The sequence below is a fragment of the Chiloscyllium plagiosum genome, chromosome 2 (assembly GCF_004010195.1).
Source record: "Chiloscyllium plagiosum isolate BGI_BamShark_2017 chromosome 2, ASM401019v2, whole genome shotgun sequence".
Taxonomy (NCBI): Eukaryota; Metazoa; Chordata; class Chondrichthyes; order Orectolobiformes; family Hemiscylliidae; genus Chiloscyllium; species Chiloscyllium plagiosum.
The window spans coordinates 23,535,260-23,558,574 of record NC_057711.1 but is presented as its reverse complement, the minus strand read 5'-3'; the positions used below and the strand labels follow the sequence as shown (position 1 = coordinate 23,558,574).

Here is a 23,315-nt window from a genome sequence, read left to right as displayed (position 1 = left end):
ATAGGACAAACTGTAAACTCATTTTAAATACACAGAGCTATTCATAATGCTTTAGGTTATATCTGTATAAAGATTTAGGGAACATAATGTTAATTGACGAGATACTGTCCTAATCAACCTGCCCAAAGATGTTATTGCACACTTCTGAAGCAGGTGAGACCTGAACGAGGATCTCCTAGGTTAGAGGTAGGAACATTACCACAGCATGGACTCATATGCTGAGATGGTCTTATTCTAGTCACTTAACCAACCTGCTCAGATGTACTACAGCACATCTTTGGGGCACTTGGGACTTTAACCTCAACCTTCTGGCCCAGAGGCAGAGACTCCACCACTGTGCTGTAACAGCCCTGTTAACTGGGCGTTAAATATATTCCTGTGTTGGATTGAACTCAATAGGGGAAGAATTAAATGAGGTCTCACTCATTGCAAGTGCACAATAATGTGGTGTCCGTAAACAACAGTTTGTCAGTGTATATAGACAAGGTTCCAGTTCTACTCTGCACTGACTGGCTAAACAAGTTGTCACAGCTAATTCCACTAATTTGACAGTCAGCAAACAAACAGAATGAAGTGGGGCTTGTGCTAGATTGGTTGTATCAATAGGCCAGAAGATCCTGGTTCAAGTCCCATTGCCCTGGACGTGTGCTGTAATATGTTTGAACAGGCTGATTAAGTTTGATAAAAAAGCAGACTGAATAATGCCAATATTGCCTTCAAATAGTACACGTGCAGGAAACTATATCGAGGCTTCTCAGGGAGAAAGGTGCAGGAAGTTGACAAAATTAAGCAGCAACAGCACTTTGATTTTTTTTAAACTCAGGCTGGATTAAAAACAATAGACAACTTTATCTCCTTTAAGAATTTTTGCATCAACAAATTTTTAAGGAGTGGTTAGCTAATGTATGATAATTGATCCTTTGTATGACAAAATGTACAATGGCCAAGAAGGAGACAGTGGTGTGGTAGTATTGTCACTGGACTAGTAGTCCAGAACCCAGCATAACAATCTGGGGTTACGGGTTCACATGACACATGGCGAAATTTGAATTGAGTACAAATCTGGAATTAAAACGATAGCTGGTCTAATGGCATCCATGGAACTGCTGTCAGCTGTTTTAAAAACCCATCTGGTTTGCTAATGCCCTTTAGGGAAGGAAATCTGCCATCTGTATCCAGTCTGGCCCACATGTAGCTCCTAGATGCATATGAATGTGGTTGACTTTTAGCCATCCTCCAGGCAATTAGGGATGGGTAATAAATTGTGACCTAGTCAGTGACACCCACCAATTAAGTTTAAAAAATGACCACCTCATTAGCATCATTCATCAACCCCCAAATAATACCTGTCACTTCCTTGCGTTTCTGAAAACAACTTTTATTTAGGTGTTAAGGGATATGGGTCAAAGGCCCGGGGTTGTAGAGTTAGCCATAATCTCATGTGGGACAGCCTTGAGGGGCTGAATGGCCTACTCCTGCTCCAATGTTTTACCATTTGCTACAATGATCTTCACATGACATTCACTTCTATTCAATCTGAACTTTGTTGCCCATTTGGAAATGCGTTTTGGGAACAAAAATCTCATGTTACCACAGTGCTGTGGCATTTCAGGTCATGTGGACTGAAATGTAACAGTTCATTTGATGCAATAATTCTCTTAGTTCACTCAACTTATTTTTAAAGTATCTCTTTGCCAAACTTAACAATTGGTTTGGAGACATTTCTCAATTCCTTTTGTTAAGCAAACTGGCGCGGATTTGACAGACTTTACTGGCAATTATTTGGCTTGGTTGAGTTTCTCTTTTACCTGTGACATATTCCTTGATATTCTCGACCTTGCCCACAGGGTTATTGTTTCTGAACATGTAGAGGTTGAACGGTGCAGGGTCACTGGCCACCTTTGTCCAGACAGTGATGTCAGGGGCTGTCCATCGCCCGGCCAGTATATCATAGTCCCTCTCTCCAAAGTGGATCAGCTTTGTTAAAGGATCATACAGACCTCCGTGGAAGCCAATCACCAGCTGAAAGTCAGGGTTTGAGTCCAGGTAGATTTCGCCGTAGGCAGTATATTGAATCTGCTTAATCATCAGACCATTGCTACTGAACACAGCTAGTGGTGTACCGGTGTTGTCAGAAGCAATGTAGAACTCCTCCCCACTGCTGATCTCCATTGCAAAGACATGACCCTGCAGGTCATAGTAGAGGGAGGTGATTTCAGAGCTGGAGTGGTTGTAGACATGAGTGATACGGTTCGGGTAGTTCAGATCAGCGTAGAAGAACTGAAGGTGCTGACCGATGCTGGTCTTGCTGGAGACTCGTCGCCCCAGGCCATCATAACGGTACTGGATGGTCCAGCCGCCCGCTTTGCTGTAAACTCTTGTAAGGAGGCCCTTGGAGTTGTATTCAAAAACGTCACCTCCTCGCTGGTGCAGGAAGCCATCTTCGTCCAGCCTATACTGGACGTCACCCAAGCGGGTGATTCGGTCACGCAGGTCATAGCGGAGCGGGGTCAGGCGGGCACTGCTGCCAGGGCTTAGCAAATGCAAGTTCCCATTCAAGTCATAGTTATACCTCCACGTGATTTTGTCATTCAAGTAAACGGTCTGAAGCTGCCCATCCACATCGTACTCATAACCATACTTGGTGGTGTTGGCAAAGGGGCCAATCTTCATCTCTCGCTTGGTCACCCGCCCCATGTTATCGTACTGAATGGTGATCCAGTACATGAGTGACCGGAATATCTCATACTGGATCTCCTTGATCCGTCCGTGCGCATCGAAGTGCTTGGTGTATGTCATCACGGCCGTCGAAATGATCTGGTTGATGTCGTAGTAGATCACGCCGAACTTCCCAAACTGCTCAAACTTGCCAGAGATGTCGTCGAACTGGTACAGGTCAATGGGCAGGGGCGTCTCGTTGATCACGGCTTGCATGCTGGTCACCCGGAAGTTGTTGTCGTAGCTGTAGTCAAAGCGGGCGTTCACCATGCCATCTTCGCTGAAACGGAAGATCTGCCGGTCGACCAGGGGGCCAATTTGCCGGTACCTGATGGTGCAGATAAAGCCCTCGCTCTGCAGGTTGACTGTCTTCAACACTCCGGCGGTTTCGTCATAGGTGAAGCTGACCCGCGTGCTGTCGTACAGGAGCTCGGACAGCTTCGACATTCGTCTGTACTTGTACAGCACGCGCCGGCCTGTTCCCAGGTAAGCTGTCTGCAGGAGCAGCCCTTCCTCACTGTAGTCGACAATCATGGAGGCATTACTCTCCGGGGGGTTGTAAATATTACGGTAATAACCAATGGAGCGAATAGTCTGCATGGTGTGACGGGCGACACTGGGCATTGTGACTGCAGTCAGACGATCCAGTAAGTCATACTCGAAGATGTACTGGCGCTGGCTGTGCAGAAGTAGCACCATGGACTGTGAAACAGAACAGAATATAAATGTATCCTTAGGAATGAAATTGCAAATTACATGACAAAGGAAATTATCATTCTGAATGATAATACATTTGCTTAATTAAGTCATCCTTGACCTAAATGTCTTTAGCAAAGCTTGGCAATAATCTACTTGGACATGTAAATTTGGAGTTTAAGATTATTAGCTTTAACCGTGTAATATGTAACTACACTGAGCCGGGCTATGTTTCATTTTGTTTTGTGCCAAATGTGCTCTAGAGAAAAGGATGCACTCTCAAACTCTTTAGGAAAGGGCAGGTACTTCCTTGTTGCTCACCTTGTCGAGGTATGTGTAACTCCAGGTTTTTCCATCAGTCAGCATGCGGGACATGATTCTGCCCTTGTTGTCGTACTCCAGTTTCTCACCCAACGGGCCCCGCTGAATACTGGAGATCTGGCCGGTCAGCGAGTAGGTGATGTTGACGGCTGTGAGTCGGCTGCTTGGCAACCAGAGTGTGGGGTGGCCTGACTGATCGTACAGGATCCTCAGCTGAAACTTGCGGTGATCATCATAGATCCTTTCTGTTCTAGTTGTTCGATCAAAGTCAATGGAGAGGAGGTTCCTGCCATTCACCTTATAGAAAACAACCAGAAGAAATCAATGAGGAATGTTCCCACCCCACCCCCTATTGCTTTTCAGACAAACTGGCTATTTTCTAAAGCGTTCAGACTGATTGATTTTGTTCCTCAGTGCAAATTACTTGACAGACTTCCCTGATGTAAATGAAGAATGAGTTTAATTGCCTTTTCATTATATTAAAAGACAGCTTGGCTTTTGCTCAAAGCCTTTTCCACATTAATCTGCAGTAAATTTACAGGTACATTTTCGAAAACATTTAAGATCATCTTCCCAAGGCTGGAGCTTCATTAATATGGACAAAATTTGTTCATTTCTTAAAAAAACCAGCCTATTCCATTGTTTACTCCAATTCCAAAAGAATAAGGACGTGCTCATGCAGAGTTAAGTCAGTCAGTGATGAAGAACTTATGCTCGAAACTTCGATATTCCTGTTCCTTGAATGCTGCCTGACCGGCTGTGCTTTTCCAGCACCACACTCTCGACACTAAAGTCAGTCAGTGACAAACCTAACAAATTGATGATGATGGAAGAGGTGGGGGGGATGCAACTGATCACTGACAATACTATGATTATGAGTGAAGCCCCCCCCTATAATGGGGAATAATGTTGGACGATCACAATCTCACTGTAATGATGTTCTGACACTCTTCACTTGATTCAGTAACCAAAACCATAAACTTTAAAATTGTTTCTCTAAAAACCTCATTCTCTTTTTCCACCATTAAGATGCTACCATTCAAATGTTTGTTATGTATTTGGTCATGGGCTTGACGATCTCCACATGTGATTTTGTGCCAAGATTTTAACATTGCAAAAAAGGAGATGCAAAGTGAAGCCTTTACATCTCGCACTTTTCTTCAAGACGAGGACACAAAAAAAGAGATTTGAGAAAGAAGGACATCAATTGATCCAGAAGGAGAAGAAAGAAGGTCATTACTGGGCCATCATCATCGAAGCACCAGTAAAAGCAGTTGAAGATTGCAAGCTGTTGCTGCTCTAAATGCCAATGGTTGCCTCATCAGTCAGCACTTTCTTCTTGTGCTATCCCTTTTCTCAAGTCTGCTTCTTGCATCTCTGTCCTGAAGAGTGCAAACTTCTGTCTCCTTTTAACAATTTATGTTCTGTACTGTCAAGTTTTTCTGTTACAATAATTATCTGAAGCACCTCATGACCATTTTCCACATTAAGTGCACAATGTGAGTACAAGTAATTGTGAGGTTGATTAGTGATATGATGTTAAGAGGCTGGAGTGGTTAAGGTTAGTTCGATGCAATATATTGAAGAGCTGACAATGTTCATAGACAACCCCTTGTTCTCTTGAGGTTGTTGCTTCTAGAATAACACTACCATCAAAATGTAAAGCATCCTTCATTACAACAGGTACAGGGTTTGCATGATAATGTATTTCTCATTGTCAATAATAGCTTTGAACTTTAAACAAAGCTTTTGAAATTATGAGGTTTCGTTTATTAAAATTCAACCTGTATGGATTCATAAAATGCATCCAATTACACATAAGCAGGATTTGTGAATCTTATATTTCATATTCTTGGGAAGCAGATTTTGTTCTGTTAACTCCTGAAGGACTGATTGCTTGTTGAGCTTTGGTTTTGCTCAACCATGTTGCCATTGTTATTGCATAATCTGAGATAATCAGTGTTGCAGCTAAAACTAATTCTTTCAGCTAAAACTAATTCTTTTCATGGCCCAAAATCACATGTATGTAATCCCAATGATCTCAATGATCGCAGATCAGGAGCTGTCTCCATGGCAATTTGTACAGTGGGTTCTTACATTGAAATGTTGCCTTTCATGATCTCAGGATAGCTTAAAATGCTTTTACAACTGATAAAGTACTTTTGACATACAGTCATTGTTATGAGGAAGAAAATCCAACAATTAGCAATTTAATACTCTCGGATAATCTATTATTGCGATGTTCATTGCAGGGGAATGGAGGTGTACAAATATAATATTTTTCTATTCTTTTTATATTAATATCATTTTCTTACATGTAAATCCTTTCTGAACCCTTTCACGTTTCACAATATCTTTCCCATAGCAGAGATACCAGAATTGAACACAATATTCCAAGAGTGGCCTAACTAATGTCCTGCACAGCTGCTACATGATCTCCCAAACTCCTGCACCCAATCCACTGACCATGCGATGTGATTCGATGAGTTAACAAGAAGATGATTTTTTAGTTGCTAATGTCCAACTGTTAAAAAGAAAATGAACATTGCAGCTAATACTTAATTAACAGGAAGCTATTTACCCTCAATTTGCGCCCGAAGATGCTGATTTTTCCTCTAGTTTGTTCCTTTCTGAACCGCCATTCCACCAGGTTCAGACTGTTTTCCACAGGCAGTGTGATGTTACGTCTGGCTATTATTGGATTCACTGTGCCTGCCAGGATATGGGGCTCTGTCTGGAAGCTGGCATCCATGCCATTGGCATACATTACACGAAGGGAGCCATCATAACCAACCTGGTAGCTGTTTCTCAACTGATCTAGAATACAATGGAAAATATTAATCAAAATGTAAATGGATATCTTAACATTAATATTCATACCATAATAACACTTCAGTTTTAAATGCTACTTCTGCCACAAGCCAAAATTTTCATTTCTAAAGCATCACAATTTTTAAAGCATACAGTTGAGAAATGATTTTTGGGGATGTTATCATTTAATACCTCAGTTGGAGGAACTGGATAGAAGTGAATTAAATATTTATGCAATTTCTATTCTTGACACTGCACCATGTTTAGTTCAAGACTGGCTCCCACTCTGTCAAATCCATCATGTCAATCTACTGTAATTATTTTAGAAATGCAATTGCTATTTTCTTACAGATACACATTTGCAAGTGTAACTGGGGATCACAATGGCCTTTTAATACTTGTCACGTTTCATGACAATGAAGGCCCTATCTTCAGAAACAAAATCACTGAGAGAAAATATTAAAATGATGTTATAAGACCAAAATTGGTTTAGAAACACATTTTAAGGCCAGTGATTTCCAACGGTCTCATATTTCATCTATAGCTGTTGAAGTTAACATCAGTACACTTGCAATTTGCAAGTTGCAAACAGTCAAAAGATATTTTGAAACACTTTGTGACATTTTTTTCCCAAATCCTTCCACCAATATAGAGTCGTCCTTCCCAGTCATACATTACCAGGAAGTAAATAACTGGAGAGAGAGAGAGAGAGAGACTCAGCCAGGATATAGCCATGCATCAACTTCTTGTAATTGCCTTGTTTCTAAAGCATTTCCCTGATGATTGGGATGCTATGAATGATGCAGAGTTTTATAGCTGCCTTAGTACTGTAACAATTGCCTAATCACAAAGCTCCTGCTTGACTGACATTCAAGAGTACTGAGGTGTCAAGAGGTTAGTACCAAGCTGCTTATGGCATGAACTTCCCTATAACCTAAAGTACGAAGGGATTGAAATTCTACTGGGTTCCATTAACAATGGTTAGCATATTAGCATTAAATTCCTGAGTGGGTACTTCAATAAAGTTGCTGCTTCATTTTTGACAGGTTAATGACTTTGTTAAATAGTGTTCACAAGGATTTCAGTTTTAACCCCTGAATATCAGGGTTTGCCCTTCATTCATTTAGAATATGTTCTGCAGTTTCTTTATCCTCCTCGACATTCCTTTTGCCCCTCTGCCACTTATTCCTCCAATGCTCTGCTGAGATTGCGGGAAGGTCTTGGGAACTCAATGACCATCCAAGGATGCATGTGAAGAAACTAGTGGACTCACGGATGTCATGGATAACCAGGAGCTGATCTGAGACTTACATTGACTCTCTGATGATATTGGATTCTGCCTGCATTTTCAGCAACTTGTGTGAATCCCTGGATGGATACTCAATTCACTTTGGGTAGCTTTGTACATGACATTGTCCCCTCTGGTTTCCTGCCTGCCATCTGAAGTTGTCCTTTGCACCTTGTATGCAAGCAATACAATGTCATCATTAACACAGATGCACTGTGATTTGACATAACTCAAGGGTGTTAATTAGAAACAGTGGTTTCTCTCAGGAATATGCTTGTTTCTACTTTAAACGACTTCAACAGGTTTATATTTATTCCATCTGTGCAGTATCTTTTAGAGAATGATATATCTTTGCATAAATACTTCCAGCAACTGGCCTAATTTAGCCTAAATATTTTAGAAGCATAACCTTTACACCAATTGTACTTTGTATAAATAACTTAGGCGATCAGAACTTATCCTATCTTGGGCTATCATTCTGTCTGCCAATTTACTGATTTCATACTGATCTTGTGCACCAACTTTTTCTGGTAACCCCCTGTCTGGTAGCCTGCCTATCTCTATCAGCTTCCTATTCCAGTTCACATTTGACAAAGTTTTGAAATGTCAGATAGGACAGTGGAGTTGAGGCTGAGATGCGATCAGCCATGACCATATCAAATGGTGGAACAGGTTCGAGGGGCTGAATTGCCTAACTCCTGCTCGTAATTCTTCCGTTCTTGTGGAGCTTCATCCTGAAAACCAATCAATTTTAGAATATTTCTAACCCCCTTCAAAAACCTTTCCAGATCCCTTAGCCCTTGCTCAGTATCTAATTCTTCCAGTCACACTGGTGTCTTGTAAAAGAGTAGGAGTTATTGTTATCTGCTCTGGGTCACAAAACAAGGGAAACAACCAAGCTCCGAAGGCATGAACACTTAAGACAGACTGCCACATTTAAAAGGCTGAGTTGCGACAAGACACTGGAGAAGCTTCAGATTTTCATCCTTGATGGAAACAGATTGGCAAATCTATAGCAAGTCAAAGGTAAATTTCAGAAACTGGATGAATTAGACTGGCAAATAAATGCAAACTGGCATGTTAAATCTAAGAACTGGGCTCACATCCAACTCAGATTGACGAGATAAAAATATCCTGTATTCTGGCTGTTAAACGTCCTCTCGGACACAATTTTTGGGTTGCCTCAGTCTAGTTAGGATATATTTGCCATGGAGGGAGTAGAGCAAAAGTTTGTTAAGCTGACATGGGAGATAGAAGGACTGTCAGATGACAAGAGATTTGTTTCACTAGATCTCTATTCACTAGAGTTGAAAAGTGTGACACTGGAAAAGCACAGCAGGTCAGACAGCATCCAAGGAGCAGGAGAGTTGACATTTCGGGGATAACCCTTCATCAGGAATGTTGAAGTGATTGGCCACAGGGTGGTGAGTTGTTTGGCACCAGAATTTCAATAAATGGGAGAGGATTTGATTGAAATGTAAAAAATACTAACAGGGCTAGACAAATTAGATTTTACCTGGTCAGGGAGAAAAGAACCAGGGGTCATAGTCTTAGGCTCAGGACAGTTCATTTTGAACTGAGACAAGAAAACATTTCTTTGCTCACAGGGCAGTGGACCTGACTTTGCTATCACATAAGGCTGTGGAGGCTGGGTTATCGAGTATATTCAAAAGAGAGATTGATAAATCTTTCGATATTTGAGGTATCACCATGTATGGAGAGAAAGTGGGGATATGGTGTTGAGATAGAGGATCAGCCGTGATCATATTGAATGGCTTGAAGGGCTGAATGATTGGTTCCTGCTCCTAGTTTCTGTATTAGTTCCCACTAGGGTAGGGGCTGCTGCACAAACCTGTCCCTCGTTCAACTAGTTGGCAACCTCACTCAATTAACAATATTGTGATCTTAACTGATGACAATCCTGGACAAGTCAGATCTCAGAATCAAAATTCTCAGAGTAAAACAACACAAGTTAATCAGTCAAAAGAGAATCAAAAATAGCACTATAGGTAATGACAATTCAGGAAAGTCTTTAGGAAGGAACAAAAATAGCAAAAACAAAGATTCAACTCTTTTCCCAGCAACATCCATGATGGACACTCAATCCTAGTGAAGTCTGTTTCGATCTGAAATTTAAGATTTATCACTGAAGTGACTTTTGCTTAACATTGATGGTTACAGACTTCTTAACCACTCTGAGATCTGGACATTTCTTTCCACTCCTGAGAGCCGAGGCATGTTTTGGCCTAGTGGTGGCCTAATAGAATTTAGAACATAGAAAAGTACAGCACAGAACAGGCCCTTTGGCTCACGATGTTGTGCCGAAATTTAATCCTAATGTAAAATATAATAACTTAACCTACGCACCCCTGAACTCGCTGATATCCATGTACATGTCCAGCAGTCGCTTAAATGTTCCTACCTGAGAGCCGAGGCATGTTTTGGCCTAGTGATGGCCTAATAGAATTTAGAACATAGAAAAGTACAGCACAGAACAGGCCCTTTGGCCCACGATGTTGTGCTGAAATTTAATCCTAATGTAAAATATAATAATTTAACCTACGCACCCCTGAACTCGCTGATATCCATGTACATGTCCAGCAGTCGCTTAAATGTTCCTAATGACTCTGCTTCCACCACCACAACTGGCAATGCATTCCATGCATTCACAACTCTCTGCATAAGGAACCTACCTCTGATGTCTCCTTTATACCTTCCTCCTAATATCTTCAAACTATGGCTTCTCGTACCAGTCAATCCTGCCCTGGGGAAAAGTGGTTAGGACAGGGACTAGCAATCCCCAGGTTTGGAGGATCTGGGCTCAAATCCAAAAATGGCAGCGAGGATTAAAAGCTAGTTTTGATAATGTTTTTTGTTTAGATTACTTACAGTGTGGAAACAGACCCTTCAGCCCAACAAGTCCACACTGACCCGCCGAAGCGCAACCCACCCAGACTCATTCCCCTACATTTACCCCTTCACCTAACACTACGAGCAATTTAGCATGGCCAATTCACCTAACCTGCACATTTTTGGACTGTGGAGGAAACCAGAGCACCCAGAGGAAACCCACACAGACACAGGGAGAATGTGCAAACTCCACACAGTCAGTCGCCTGAGGCGGGAAATAAACCCGGATCTCTGGCGGTGTGAGGCAGCAGTGCTAACCACTGTGCTACCGTGCCGTCCAAACTGTTGACTAGGGGATATTTGTTAATCAAGTTCATTAATGATCGAGGGAGAAGGAAATGTATTATCTTTACATAGTTTGTCTGCATGTGACACCAATCCCCTATCAATGTCAAATGGAAACAAAAGTACAATACCTTGAACAAGGGTGTAGAAGGCATCCACTGAAGAGAGGTTGGTGGTAATGGTGACATCATCCTCCCTGTTGGATGACTCTATATTCACCGTTATTGCCTTCTCCATTTCCCCATGGAGATTTGAGACCATACCGGTGGGGAATGTAACATTAGTCAATCGGCCCTCGCTGTCATAGCTGAAGGAAACAATTAGAAAAGTGGCTTTTTAAAGAGGGCACTTTGAAGGTATTGTTATCTAAAACTGTTCATTTCAGGCTCCCCTGAAAATTAATAATATATTTTCTTAGTTTTAACATCAAAAGCAAATGCTGAACTTGTTCAAAGACTGGAGTCCCTTTAACACCTTGAATGGAAAATTCTCTTATATAATAGCCATGTGCTGAACATTTCCACTGACTCATCTAGAATTTCACTTGAGATTAGACCAACAGAGCGTGCAAAATCTATACTGTCATGGAATCTTCCTGATTTCTTTAACATCCTGAGGGAGGTGAATAACCACAGGCAACACATCCAAGAAAATAAAACCAAAAATTGTCATTGACCTTGAATGTCACTGAGTGAAAACCTCATGCTGATGCTGCTCAGTTTGCTCCACTGTGGTACATCAGGGGGATGAGATCAGGCAGGGAGTACAAACCACTGTTGCTTGTTCAACCTGGCTGCAGTTTCACCAATGATATCACTACAATCCAAAAAGGGCCACAAGGGGTTGGGCAGAGTTTTGGAAACCTGTCAGAGGTGGAACCTGAGGCGAGTGAGCCCAAACTCCCCTGCAGGAATAGGTGGTTTGCCAATGGGGGTTGAAATATGGCCAGGGTGTGAAGGCTAGCAGCAAGCTCCCCCACTGCCAGTGCACCCACAGTCACGTGGCTGCCCCATGGTTACCTTCACATTGCTTTGTTCATCAACGAGCCATGCTAATTAGGAGGAACTCCCTTTCAGACTCTGAGTTAGATAGTCTCAGCCAAGAGTCGAGAGTGTGGTGCTGAAAAAACACAGAAGGTCAGGAGGCAGCTGAGGAGCAGGAGAATCGACGTTTCGGGAATAAGCCCTTCATCAGGAATAAGGCTTGTGGGCTGGGGAGTTAAAGATAACTGGGAGGAGGGGTAGGGCAAGAGGGAAGGAAGTGAGAATGCAATGAAGATGAGGGAGAAGGCATTAGGTCGGAGAGGAGAGTGGAGTGGATAGATGGGAAAGATGATGGACAGGTCAGGAGGGCGGTGCCGAGTTGGAGGCTTGGGACTGTGATAATGTGGGGAGAGGGGAAATGAGGAAACTGTTGAAATCCACACTGATCCCCTGTGATTGCAGAGTCCTAAGGTGGAATATGAGGCGTCCTTCCTCCAGGTGCCTTACCACCTGAGTTTTGGGTGTTGTGACTGTTGGTTTTACAGGGACAGGGGAGGAGAACCACTGAATTCCCAAAGGTCCTGCTAAAAGGGGGCAGACATTGTCATGGAGAGCACGAAATGCAGCCCTTCATTCCCGATCTTTGTAGTTCACTGATACCTAGACCGGGACATTACATTTGCCAGTTTGTCATTCTCCATCCATTGAAAGTGGAATTTTGAGATTGGATGGGAGTTGGAACATAGGAGTGTAAGCCATTCAGATATCAAACCTGCACTGCTATCCAATTGGATAATGGCTGACCATCTAACTCAACATTAGCCTCTTGTGCTATCTTCATATCCTTTGATATCATTAGTCTCCATCAATGTCTTGAACACGCTCAATGATTGTGCATCCACAGCCGAGTGTGGATGGCGGGAAGAGAATTTCAAAGATTCACTGCCTTCTTCATGAGGACATTCTTCCTTTTCTCACTCCTGCACCTGATTCTGAATGTGTTGTGAGTGTAGATATGGAAAACTGTATGCACACAATCATTAACAAAGGGCGAGGCACTGGATATTTACCTATTCATCTGGAACCACGTTCCAGTAAAATTCTTCACTTTCAGGAGTGGAGGAGTTAGAACAGATAAGAGCAGCAGTGTGGGCATCTCAATCCCCCAAGGATTGCAATGGTTCATGAAGGTTGATCACCATCACCTTCTCAAGGGATGGACAACAAATGCTGGCCTACCTATGGATGCCCTCATCCCACGTGTGAATAGAATAAAAAGGGAGCGAACTCTCAAAAAGAAGTCAACATCTAACTTCTTTCACAAATTATTAAGACAGAAAATTCATGCTGAGCTAATCAGGCCTCACATCTTTCATTCTGTACATCATGTAAAAGATATAGCTTTAGGAATCAAAATTAAGAAACAAAAATAATTCATTGTTCAGCTTTTCTACAAGTTAAGGAGACTCTTACTCGAAGAAAGTCGTCCAGCCAGTCTTGTCGCTTTTTGTTGCCAAGAGGCCACTGTAGCTGTGGTAGGTGAGTAGAACCAGCTCTTGCCCTTGGGCTGTCATGCCCTTCAATCCCCCGTTGGTCCCAATGGTCAACCAGATTGCTTGGTTGTCTGGAGACACGATTCGCACTGGCATGCGATTGGGATCCCTTCGGATCCGCACGGTATTACCATTGTTGTCTGTCACTGAAGTGATGTCGTTTTCATTGCTGTAGCTGAAGTTGTAGAGGTAGTCGTTTGTTATCAGGCTCTTTGTATACTGGTGTGTGCCATTGATGTCAAAGATGTACAGCTCTTGCTCTGATGGGCACGCTACCTTGTACAAATTCATGGATGTCAACACTGGCTTGTTCTTGGAGGCTGCCCGAATCCGAATATTACCCATGTCAGCAATGTACAGCGTGCCATCAGGTGAGACGGCCAGCGAGGATGGAGAGTTGAGCTTGGCATCTTTGGCGTAGCCGTCACCAGTCTGGTAGCAGTCACAGTTGACATCGTTCTTGCAGTCACAGTCTGAGGGTGCACCAGCGAGCAGTGAAATCTCCCCGTCTGTAGTCACCTGCCTCACGCGGTTTATTTTCTTTTCATCTGTCTCTGCGATGTACAGGACACCACTGTATGACACGGAGATGGCACTGGCTGATTCGAGAGCCGTGTGGACTGCTTGCTTCCCCAGTGTGTACTCAATGCCTGGTACCTGGCAGTGCATGGGTCGGCCAGCAGCAATCCGCACTTGATGATTCTCCGTGATCTGTAGCACGATGTTGTTGTCCAGCACATAGAGGGAGTTATCCATTGGGTTTATGGTGAGATCTGTTGGCCATTCCAAGCGAACCTGGCGTTGGAAACACAAGTGCATTTAAGCTACAAACTTCACAGAAAATGTCAGAATTCCTGTGGTTGTGCTTAGCAACATCGTAAATATATGTCAATGATGACCCCTGTATTCCTCATGAAGGAATGAGATTATTCCTTTGGTGAAATCCATCACTTACTTAGTCATAGAGTCAAAGAGATACAGAGATGTACAACACAGAAACAGAACCTTTGGCCCATCTCGTCCATACTGACCAGATATCCTGAATTAATCTAGTCCCATTTGCGAGGACTCAGCCCTTACCCCTCAAAACCCTTCCAATTCATATACGCATCCAGGTGCCTTTTGAATGTTGGAACTGTCCCAGCTTCCACCACTTCCTCTGGCAGCTCACTCCACACACACACCACTCTCTGCATGAAAACGTTGCCCCTTAGGTCCCTTTTATATCTTTCCCCTCTCACCCTAAAGCTATGCCCTCTAGTTCTGGACTCCCCCACCCCAGGGAAATGACCTTCTCTATTTATCTTATCCATGCCCCTCATGATTTTATAAACCTCTATAAGGTCACCCCTCAGCCTCTGACGGTCCGAGGAAAATAGCCTAGCCTAATTTTCACATGTATTAGTTATAAAAACACACAGCACGGAAACAGACCCTTCGGTTCAACTTGTCCATGCTGACCAGACTCCCAAGCCAATCTAGTCCCACCTGCCAGCACCTGGCCCATATTTGTCTAAGAGGTAAAAACAATGACTGCAGATGCTGGAAAGCAGATTCTGGATTAGTGGTGCTGGAAGAGCACAGCAGTTCAGGATTTCGAAGCTCCTTGGATGCTGCCTGAACTGCTGTGCTCTTCCAGCACCACTAATCCATATTTGTCTAAACCCTTCCTATTCATACACCCATTCAGATGTCTTTTAAATGATACTAGCCTCCACCACTTCCTCTGGCAGCTGATTCCACACATGCACCACCCTCTAAATGAAAATGTTGCCCCTTAGGTCCCTTTTATATCTTTCCCCTCTCACCCTAAACCTATGCCCTCTAGTTTTGGACTCCCCCAGTGCAGGGAAAAGACCTTGTCTGTTGATTCTATCCATTTCCCTCATGACTTTATAAACCTCTATAAGGTCACCCCTCAGCCTCTGACGGTCCGAGGAAAATAGCCTAGCCTAATTTTCACATGTATTAGTTATAAAAACACACAGCACGGAAACAGACCCTTCGGTTCAACTTGTCCATGCTGACCAGACTCCCAAGCCAATCTAGTCCCACCTGCCAGCACCTGGCCCATATTTGTCTAAGAGGTAAAAACAATGACTGCAGATGCTGGAAAGCAGATTCTGGATTAGTGGTGCTGGAAGAGCACAGCAGTTCAGGATTTCGAAGCTCCTTGGATGCTGCCTGAACTGCTGTGCTCTTCCAGCACCACTAATCCATATTTGTCTAAACCCTTCCTATTCATACACCCATTCAGATGTCTTTTAAATGCTACCAGCCTCCAGCACTTCCTCTGGCAGCTGATTCCACACATGCACCACCCTCTAAATGAAAATGTTGCCCCTTAGGTCCCTTTTATATCTTTCCCCTCTCACCCTAAACCTATGCCCTCTAGTTTTGGACTCCCCCAGTGCAGGGAAAAGACCTTGTCTGTTGATTCTATCCATTTCCCTCATGACTTTATAAACCTCTATAAGGTCACCCCTCAGCCTCCGACGCTCCAAGGAAAACAACCCCAGCCTGTTCAGCTTTTCCCTATAGCTCAAATGCTCCAACCCTGGCAACATCCTTGTAAATCTTTTCTGAACCTTTTCAAGGTTTATACCATCCTTCTGATAGGAAGGAGACCAGAACTGCACGCATATTGCTGTACTTTGTCACTCCAAGCATTGTTCCTCAAGGAGCCATATTTCCTTTTACCTTTCAATACATTCCCCTAGCCAAGACACAAACGTGTAGAGTTTCACAGACCTCACCAGCCCTCTGCCACTTTGTCAGGGAGAATATTTTGGGTCACGGACCCAGAAAGTGAGTATGAATGAGCAGCAATGCTGGAAGAAGTCAATTTGAGTTATGAACAACAATCCTGTGGAACTGCACTGTCAATTCAATGTGTGTGAGAAAGGAGGATGGGGGAGAAAAGAGAAAGAAAGATGTTCTCACCTCCTTTCCAATTGAGAAAATCAAGTGGATTAACGAAACAATGCACATTTCTAACACGAGTAGTAATTATGGGAGAGATACTGCATCTGTAGCTAATCCTCTCCGATCTGCATTTCAATATGCACAATGTGCAACAGAGGTTAAACAAATAATGTAGGTTTGCTTTAAATGCAGTTGAATGACTGTTTTTATTTTGTTAATCTCGATCTACAAATTAAAGTTCTACATGAACCTGAACATATACTGGAAAATCCTCTGCTTTTTATTGATCCTGACAATAAATTTTCTTCAATACTCAAGTGGACAAGACAGTAAGTGCACCTTAAACTGTAAAAGCAGCTCAATTCACTTTTGTAATTTATGATGTACAGTAACCTGAAGCATTGTATTGCTCTCTGAGGAAAGGTATAAACTTATCTCTATGGCAGGATCTGGGTGATGCATTCAGAAGATCTGGTTATAGTTTTGCATGAAATGATTTAAAAAAACACGTCCTAATATTGTGTGCCATTAAGTAAGTGATGGAGAGAAACAAAAGGCTGAAATTATGCAACATTAGAAATAAATGCACCCAAATATTTGCCTCAGGTCCCTTTGTCTATTATTTTAATGAATGCCACTGGATGCCACTGTTAAGACAACAGCTAAAAAAATTTCACGTGGACCTTTCAGCATGGCACAGTGGCTCAGTGGGAGGTATGGTGATTCAATGGTTAGCACTACTGCCTCACAGTGGCAAGGACCCGGGTTTGATCTGGCCTTTCCAACTACATGTCTCCCCGTGTCTGTGTGGGGTTCCCCCAGGTGCTCCAGTTTCCTCCCACAGTCCAAAGATGTGCTGGTTAGATGGATTAGCCATGGGAAATTCAGGATTACAGGGACATGGCAGGGGTTTGGTCTGGGGAAGATGCTGTTTGGAGGGTTGGAGGTAGACCCGATGGGCTGAATGGCCTGTTTCCACACTGGAGGGATTCTATGATTGTTAATGAGAATCTAATGGACATCACGCAGCATAACTGCAACCAGAAGGGAGGGTGAGCACGACATTCCTGAAGTGGAATAGTGTGACAACAAAGATTAAATGAAATCACTTTCTCTCTAGGTTGTAGCAGCAGGGTTTGAGCACTGCCAGTAAGAGTGGATTACATAATGTCACCTCCAATACTGAAAGTGCCCTGTCCTAAACTGAATACTGGTAAAAATCTACAATCATTGCCTGGGGAGGTCAGACACATCTCTGTGAATGAGATGGAGGCTTTTAGATTGAACAAACACTTTACAAAGACTTATAACTCTTACATTTATAAAGAGAGAGTGCTGGGTTGTTTGTGGGACGTGGGGATTGTAGCTAGGTTGCAGCTACGTGTAATGTTGTACTCCCATTGAGTAATCCTATTAAAACCGAAGGGGTCTTAAGACATAGTGGCCATCTCCCTACCTCTGGCTTCAAGTTTCACCTGTCCTGAAAGTTTGTCATAGATGCCTGAACAAATTAATTAAAAATAATGATAAAGACTTATGATATAGGAATTCCTTGCAGTAGAGTCCCTACTTATGGTTGAGAAGGTCCAGTTTCAAGTCTTACCTGTACCTGAAATTTGTGAATAACATGTATAAGTAGCCTCTTTGAAAAATACATTATGAAGGACTCTTATTCAAAGAGTGATCAGCTGGTTTTAGGCTGAGGGACGTATAATATGTAAGAGGCAGTCATTTGTAATTTAGCATTCTGTTAATGATCAGATTAACAAGCAAAGTATTGGCTAGTTATATACTCCTCTAACTGGCCTGTCATGTTTCTAACTGTTCCAACCACTATATAGCACCATCTTCTTTCTGATCCATTGCCACTGATTATTTTAATGTTTGTTATTCCTCTGAATTTCCGAACTTTGCATCAACTCATGCTTTTCCTCAGGTGAGAGTTCCCATGCTGAAGAAATCCGAGGCAAAAACACAGAGACAATGAACGAAAAAAAACGTGGCAAGTTTGGGAAAAATATAAAATAAGGAGAAAAGTGAAACAAGGAGAGAGATGAAGGTTCAGAAAAAAAAAACAAAACTGGAACAGTGAGAGATGTTAGTGAGGGAAGACAGAGGGGAATGTGAGAGAAAGGAGGTGACGTAAGTGAGAGGAAGCATGAAAGAAAAGTTATGGAGAGAAAATTTGTTTTGGTAAACAGGAAATATCCTTGGCTAAAGGAGAGTGATTTCTTTCTGGTTAGGCCAGTCCAAAGAGCTTGACAGCCATGAACTGATGGCTTTGTTCAAATGTATTCTCATGAATGACAACTGGTTTGAGGGATTTTATGAGTGAAAGCGTGTGGGTAGAACATTCTTGGGATTGGGTTTTGAACATCTTGGGAGCGCAGAGATCAGAAAAACCTGAGAATCAGATACATGTGACCATATCCAGTTTTCAGTTTCACTATTTTTACTTAATAGGATAACACAATCCTCTTCTAGCACAAGTCGACGAGAAATTGTCGAGCAAATTTATGTATGATGCAAGTTGCACTGATTTACCAAAAGGTGGGGCTATAGGTATATAATTGAAAATAAAAGGAAAGCAGAAAATGCACAGGATGAGCCAGTGAGTTTTAAGGTCATATGCATCAGTGAACAAGGACATTCAAAAAGTGGTTAAAATATTAATTGAACTCTTTCTGCATAAAGCATTCGGAAGAAGATGTACAACATAGCACCTATACAGAGATAAATTATTCTGATTTAATCACTGTTACAGAGACATGGGAAGTGGGGGAGAAACATAAGGAAGTGGAACAAATGAAGGTGAGAGACAAATTAAGGGGCAACAGAAACAAAACTGAAGTGATGGGAGATATAAGTGAGGGGCGGGAGTGGGAAAGGTGAGCAAATGAGGGAGACAGTGAAACAGAAACAGAGCCACTGAAAGAAACAGCGGAAGAAGAGAAAAATCAGAAGTGGAGAGAAAATTAAATGAAGAATATGAAAGAGTAACAGAAGTGAGAAACAAAAAGAAATCAGATAAGAAAAGTAGGGGAATAAATACTGCAAGCTACAGAATATTTTGAAAACACAGGCTGAATGAAAAAGATTTGAGGAATAACCCTAATAGTAAAGGATGTCATAAGGAGAGTGGGGAGAAAGCATCTTCACTCAGAAAATCAGGAAATTTAAGCACTACGCATAAAGATTATGAATAACAAGAGTCAGACAACATTAGTGGGAGTAGTTTATAAGTCTCCTCAGAGCAGTTATGTTAGACAGACAATTCAGCAATGCCTGGAGTTTGTGACAAAGGGTAATATAATAATCTGAACTCCAGAGGTAAGATGGAAGTGACTGCTCTTAAAGAATGCTCTTAATTGAGTGCAGCATCAAACAGCTCTAGCAAAACTGGAGTCAATGGGAATCGGGCTTAATACATTGTTGATTGGATTTGTATCTGGCAGGAAGATGGTTATAGTTGTTGGAGGAACAGTTATCTCATCCCAGGACTTCTCTGCAGGTGATCCGCGGAGTAGTGTCCATGGCCCAACTATCTTCAGCTATTTCATTAATGACCTTCTCTCTACCATAAAGTCTGAGGTGGGATGTTCAGTGATGATTGCACAATGTTCAGCACCATTCGCGACTCCTCAGGTACTGAAACAGTCCATGTTTAAATGCAGCAAGATCTGGACAATATCCAGACTTGGGCTGACAAATAACAAGTAACATTCACACCGCACAAATGCCAGCCAATGATCATCTCCAAGAATAGAGAAACTAACTATTACCCCATGACATTTCATGACATAACCCTTGCTGAAACCCCTCTATCAATATCCTGGATTTACAACTGACCAGAAAATGAATTGGATTAGTCACTTAAATACTGTGGTTAGAAAAGCAGGTCAGAGGCTCGGAACTCTGCAACAACGAACTTACTCCCTGACTCTGCAAAGCTTGTCCATTATCTGTAAGGTAGAGGTCAGGAGTGAGATCGAACGTGCCTCGTTTGCCTGGACGAATGTAGCTCCAACAACATTCAAGAAGCTGGATAACATCCAGGACAAAGCAGCCCCCTTGATTTAGCCCTACATCCACAAACATTCACTCCCATCACCATCAACACACAGTAACAGCAATGTGTACCAGCTATGAGATGTAGTGCAAAATTTGCCAAGCTCCTTAGACAGCACCTTCTACGCCCACAACCACAATGAGCTAGTGATGAAGGGCAGCGACACATGGAAACGCCAACCACCTCCAAGGTCTCGTCTAAGTGACTCATCATCCGAATTTAAAAAAAAACATCATTGCTCCTTCAGTGTCGCTGGGTCAACATTCTGGAACTCCTTCCTTAACTGCATTATGGTGGGCTATCTACACCACATGGACTGCAGAAGATTAAATGGTATTGGTTTGTATTTTAGAATGGAAAGATGTTTGACTAACTAACAGAAGACAGGTAGTTGGGATAAGGGTGGCATTTTCTGGATAGCAACCTGCAACAAGTAGAGCGCCACAGACTAAAGGTAAAATGCCATGGTCCTACCGGACTATAGGACTGCTTTCTCATTAGAGATATGTCTGGTGGTGGTCTGAGAGATCAAGGAGAGTCCTTCATGGTCGCCCCCTGTGGTGAGGAATTTGAGCCCGCACTACTGGCATCATTCTGCATCACAAGCTCGCTGTTCAGTCAACTGAATGAACTGACTCCTTCCATGCCCATCCCACAGAGATCAAAGCTGGGAACACAATTATTTATAATACATTTTTATTGATTTGAAGGAGGAAAGTGAAAGTACTGACACCAAGTTTACAAAAGCACAAAACTAGGTGGGAAGGCAAGTGGGGTGGATGACAAAAAAAGTCGATACAGGGATATAGTCAGGTTAAGTGAGTAGCCAAAATGTGGCAGATGTAATATGATGTGAGGTATGCACTTTTGACCGGAAGAATAGAAGAATATTATACATATGGTCAGAGACTGTACACTGCAGCACTGAGGGATTTGGGGTCTTCATGCTTAAATGACTGAAAGCTAGCATACAAGCTTAGCAGGAATAAGAAATGCAAATGGAATGTTGACCTTTATTTCAAAGGGAATGGAGTTTAAGTACAGGGAAGTCATGGTAAGTCTATATAAGGCTCTAATCAAATCCCACCTGGAGTACTGTGAACAGGTTTGGTCCACTTATCTAAGGAAAGATAAGGATATACTGTATACTGGTACATGAGGCAATCAGAGAATGTTCACTAGGTTCAGTCTGGATACAGAGAGATTTTTTCATGCAGAATGGTTCAGTCGATTGGGTTTATATTCAGTGGAGCTTAGAAGAATGAGAGGACAGCTTATTAAAGGAGAACAAAAGAACAGAGGACAGTAGAGCATAGGAACAGGCCCTTTGGCCTACCAAGACAGTGTTGACACATGACGCCTTTCTAAACTAAAACTCTTTGCCTCTACATAGTCCATAACATTCTGTTTCATGTCAATTCATATATCTGTCAAGATGCCTTTTAAACATTCCTGTTGTGTTCACCCTCAACACCTCCTCTGGTTGTGTATTCCAGGCAGTTACCACCCTCTGTGTAAAAAATCTTGCCTCTCACATCACCTTTAAACTTATTCTCTTTCACCCTGGGAAAAAGACTCCAACTATGCATTCTATCCATGCCTCATAACATTTTGCAAACTTCTATATGGACACCCTTCATCCTTCGGTGTTCAAATGAAAACAAGCCAAGTTTGTCCAATCTCTCCTTATAGCTAATATCCTCTAAACCAGGCCATATCTTGGTAAACTGTTTCTGTACCCTCTCCAAAGTCTCCACATCCTTCTAGTAGTGTGGCAACCTGAACTGAATGCAGTATTCCAAATATGGCCTAACTAAAGTTCTGTACAGCTGTGACATGACTTGGCAATTTTCATACTGGCAAACTAATGGAGAAAGTGAAGTCACTTGGTGTGCAGGGTGTCCTAGCTAGGTGGATAAAGAACTGGTTGAGCAACAGGAGACAGAGAGTTGAAGGGAGTTTCCCAAAATGGAGAAAGGTGACCAGTGGTGTTACATAGGGGTCAGTGTTGGGGCCACTGTTATTTGTGATATACATAAATGATTTGGAAGACAGCACTGTTGGTATGATCAGCAAGTTTGCAGAAGACACAAAGATTGGTGGAGTAACATAAAGCATAGGGAGATGTCAAAGAATACAGGAGAATACAGGAGTTGAGCAGACAAATGGCAGATGGAGTTCAAATGTGAGGGGATGCATTTTGGGAATTCTAATTCTAGACCAAATTATACAGTAATTAAAAGATCCTTGGGAAAAGTTGATGAGCAGAGAGATCTGAGAGTTCAGGTCTATTGCACCCTGAAGATTGCTGCAGAGATGGATAGAGTAGTCAAGAAGGTATATGGTATGCTTGCTTTCATCGGATGGGGTATTGAGTATAAGAACTGACAGGTCATGTTAAAATTGTACAAGACATTGGTTTGGCCACATTTAGAATACTGTGTGTAGTGCTGGTCACCACATTACCAAATGGATGTGGACACTTTGGAGAGGGTGCAGTGAAGGTTTATGAGGATGTTGCCTGGTATGGAAGGTGCTAGCTATGAAGAGAGGTTGAGTAGGTTAGGTTTGTTTTCATTAGGAAAAAAGAGATTGAGGTCTACAAAACCATGATAGAGACAAGCTTTTTCCCAGGGTAAAGGATTCAATAACGAGAGGTCACGCTTTCAAGGTGAGTGGTGAAAAATTTAAGGGGGATACATGCGGCAAGTACTTTACACAGAGGGTGGCGGGCATCTGGAAAGCGTTGCCAGCAG

General features: G+C 42.4%; 1 protein-coding gene across 26 annotated transcripts in view; it reads right to left on the bottom strand.

The window, feature by feature from the left end:
• The window catches only part of LOC122557375 (teneurin-3), a 2,612,756-nt gene that overhangs the window by 15,232 nt on the left and 2,574,209 nt on the right, over positions 1–23,315 (bottom strand). For all 26 annotated transcript variants that reach the window (XM_043705048.1, XM_043705023.1, XM_043705127.1 and 23 more), the window contains 5 exons: positions 13,486–14,360; positions 11,161–11,336; positions 6,317–6,552; positions 3,736–4,032; positions 1,809–3,420 (listed from right to left, as the gene is read on the bottom strand). In XM_043705048.1, the coding sequence (XP_043560983.1) occupies positions 1,809–3,420; positions 3,736–4,032; positions 6,317–6,552; positions 11,161–11,336; positions 13,486–14,360 (3,196 nt within the window). The remainder of the gene's footprint in view (positions 1–1,808; positions 3,421–3,735; positions 4,033–6,316; positions 6,553–11,160; positions 11,337–13,485; positions 14,361–23,315) is intronic.